General features: G+C 48.3%; 1 protein-coding gene across 1 annotated transcript; it reads left to right on the top strand.

Annotated features, from left to right (window-relative positions):
- Positions 1–628: 628 nt before the first annotated feature.
- On the top strand, positions 629–860 carry PPTG_24357 (hypothetical protein; the record flags this gene model as incomplete). The annotated part of the gene is made up of 2 exons (XM_008916605.1): positions 629–769; positions 837–860. 2 exons carry the CDS (start codon positions 629–631, stop codon positions 858–860), a joined length of 165 nt encoding a protein of 54 aa, XP_008914853.1.
- Positions 861–1,446: the final 586 nt, after the last annotated feature.

Below are 1,446 nucleotides of genomic sequence, written 5' to 3'. Positions count from 1 at the left end.
GCTCGCATAGCATCTTTATCCATGCCTGACGACAGCTCAAATTCCGTAGCGCCATCCACGTAGTTGCGGTCGACCTCGGCCACTTGAGATCAACTCCTCTTGAATATCATCTTAGCTGGTCAAGTTACAAATGATAGCAAGCGCGAGATATTGGGCCCACTGCACAGCCTTCTGAGCCGCTGGCCGAGTTCGACCAAACCGGAACGTCATTGAAGAACGGCATTTTCCGGCCATCGCCACCGGTCCTGGTTGCTTACATTCCGCTATGGCTGATACGCCATGATTTCATTCGACTAGGAGTTTGTGTTGGTATTGACGGTGACTAGACAGGTTAAAGAGGGATCGTGAGCCAATGCTGATGTCGAAGCTGACTGATACCTTGACGGTATTCTGCGTCACAAATTTCAAAGTTTTAAAATTTTGACCTGAATAGTGACCCTTTGAATCTTGTTTGGACAAGATTCGCTCCTAACCGATCAATACAAAATTTAAGTGTGCTGAAATGTGGCCATCCTTTCTCATCATACCAAGGAACTGCGATGAAACTTCCATCAACATCAAAACCGCTCATCATCAAACCAGTTTGATTATCCAACCTGATCTGGCAACACTGACACCAGAGGCTCGCATGGCTCGCGCCGCATTGGAAATGGCTTCAGACCGGCCCCATCACCACCAAGTAGATCGATCGGCGAGTCTTAGTGTTACCCCTCAGCCTGCAAGCAAAGCTGACGCCGACAGCATTTTCGTCGACTTGCTTGAGTTCCAGGTTGGTAACCGCTTACCCGATTCATTTATCGAGCGCCCAAGTACACTACGATTTGTTGAAAGCTTAGGCCGCTTGGGCCCAGAAGCAGTAAACTATTTACCTGGTAGAAGGACGCTCGGCGGGCCCATGTTGACGATGTACGCTGAAAAAGGTGCGGCAGGGGAAGATGAAGAAATGAGGGGCAAACAGAATCGCACTGGTGGAAGAGTGAACTTTCTGAGCGACATCTGGCAAAACATTACAAAAAACACCTATTAGGGTGTCAACTTGCTTTGTATGGAGCCGTCACTACGTTTGGTCTTTTTCCGACCGACTCGAGCCATGATGGATTCACATTGGCAAAGTAAATGGAGTGTATAATGATCGATGCCGAGACCAAAGGTTGGAAGATTGGCGCTGCAATTACCGACGACGCATCTCAGTGCAGTCGAGCTCGTCGGATACTTGCCTTGCGGTGGCCTGATGTTGTTTTCCTGAAATGCTTCGCTCATGATATAAACAATCTTATGAAGAGCTACTCAGCTCACCTACGTTCCGATCCGCCACGACGCAAGCTCAAAAGGCTGTGAAGACGCTTAACGCGTCATCTGCTAAATGGCTTAAACGTGCTCAAGATATGGTGATTCAAACTTATGGTGGAGAGTGGAAACTATCTGATCTGTGTACAACCCGTTGGA

Source organism: Phytophthora parasitica (genome assembly GCF_000247585.1).
Source record: "Phytophthora parasitica INRA-310 unplaced genomic scaffold supercont2.86, whole genome shotgun sequence".
Classification (NCBI taxonomy): Eukaryota; Oomycota; class Peronosporomycetes; order Peronosporales; family Peronosporaceae; genus Phytophthora; species Phytophthora nicotianae.
This window is presented reverse-complemented; position numbering and strand designations above follow the sequence as displayed.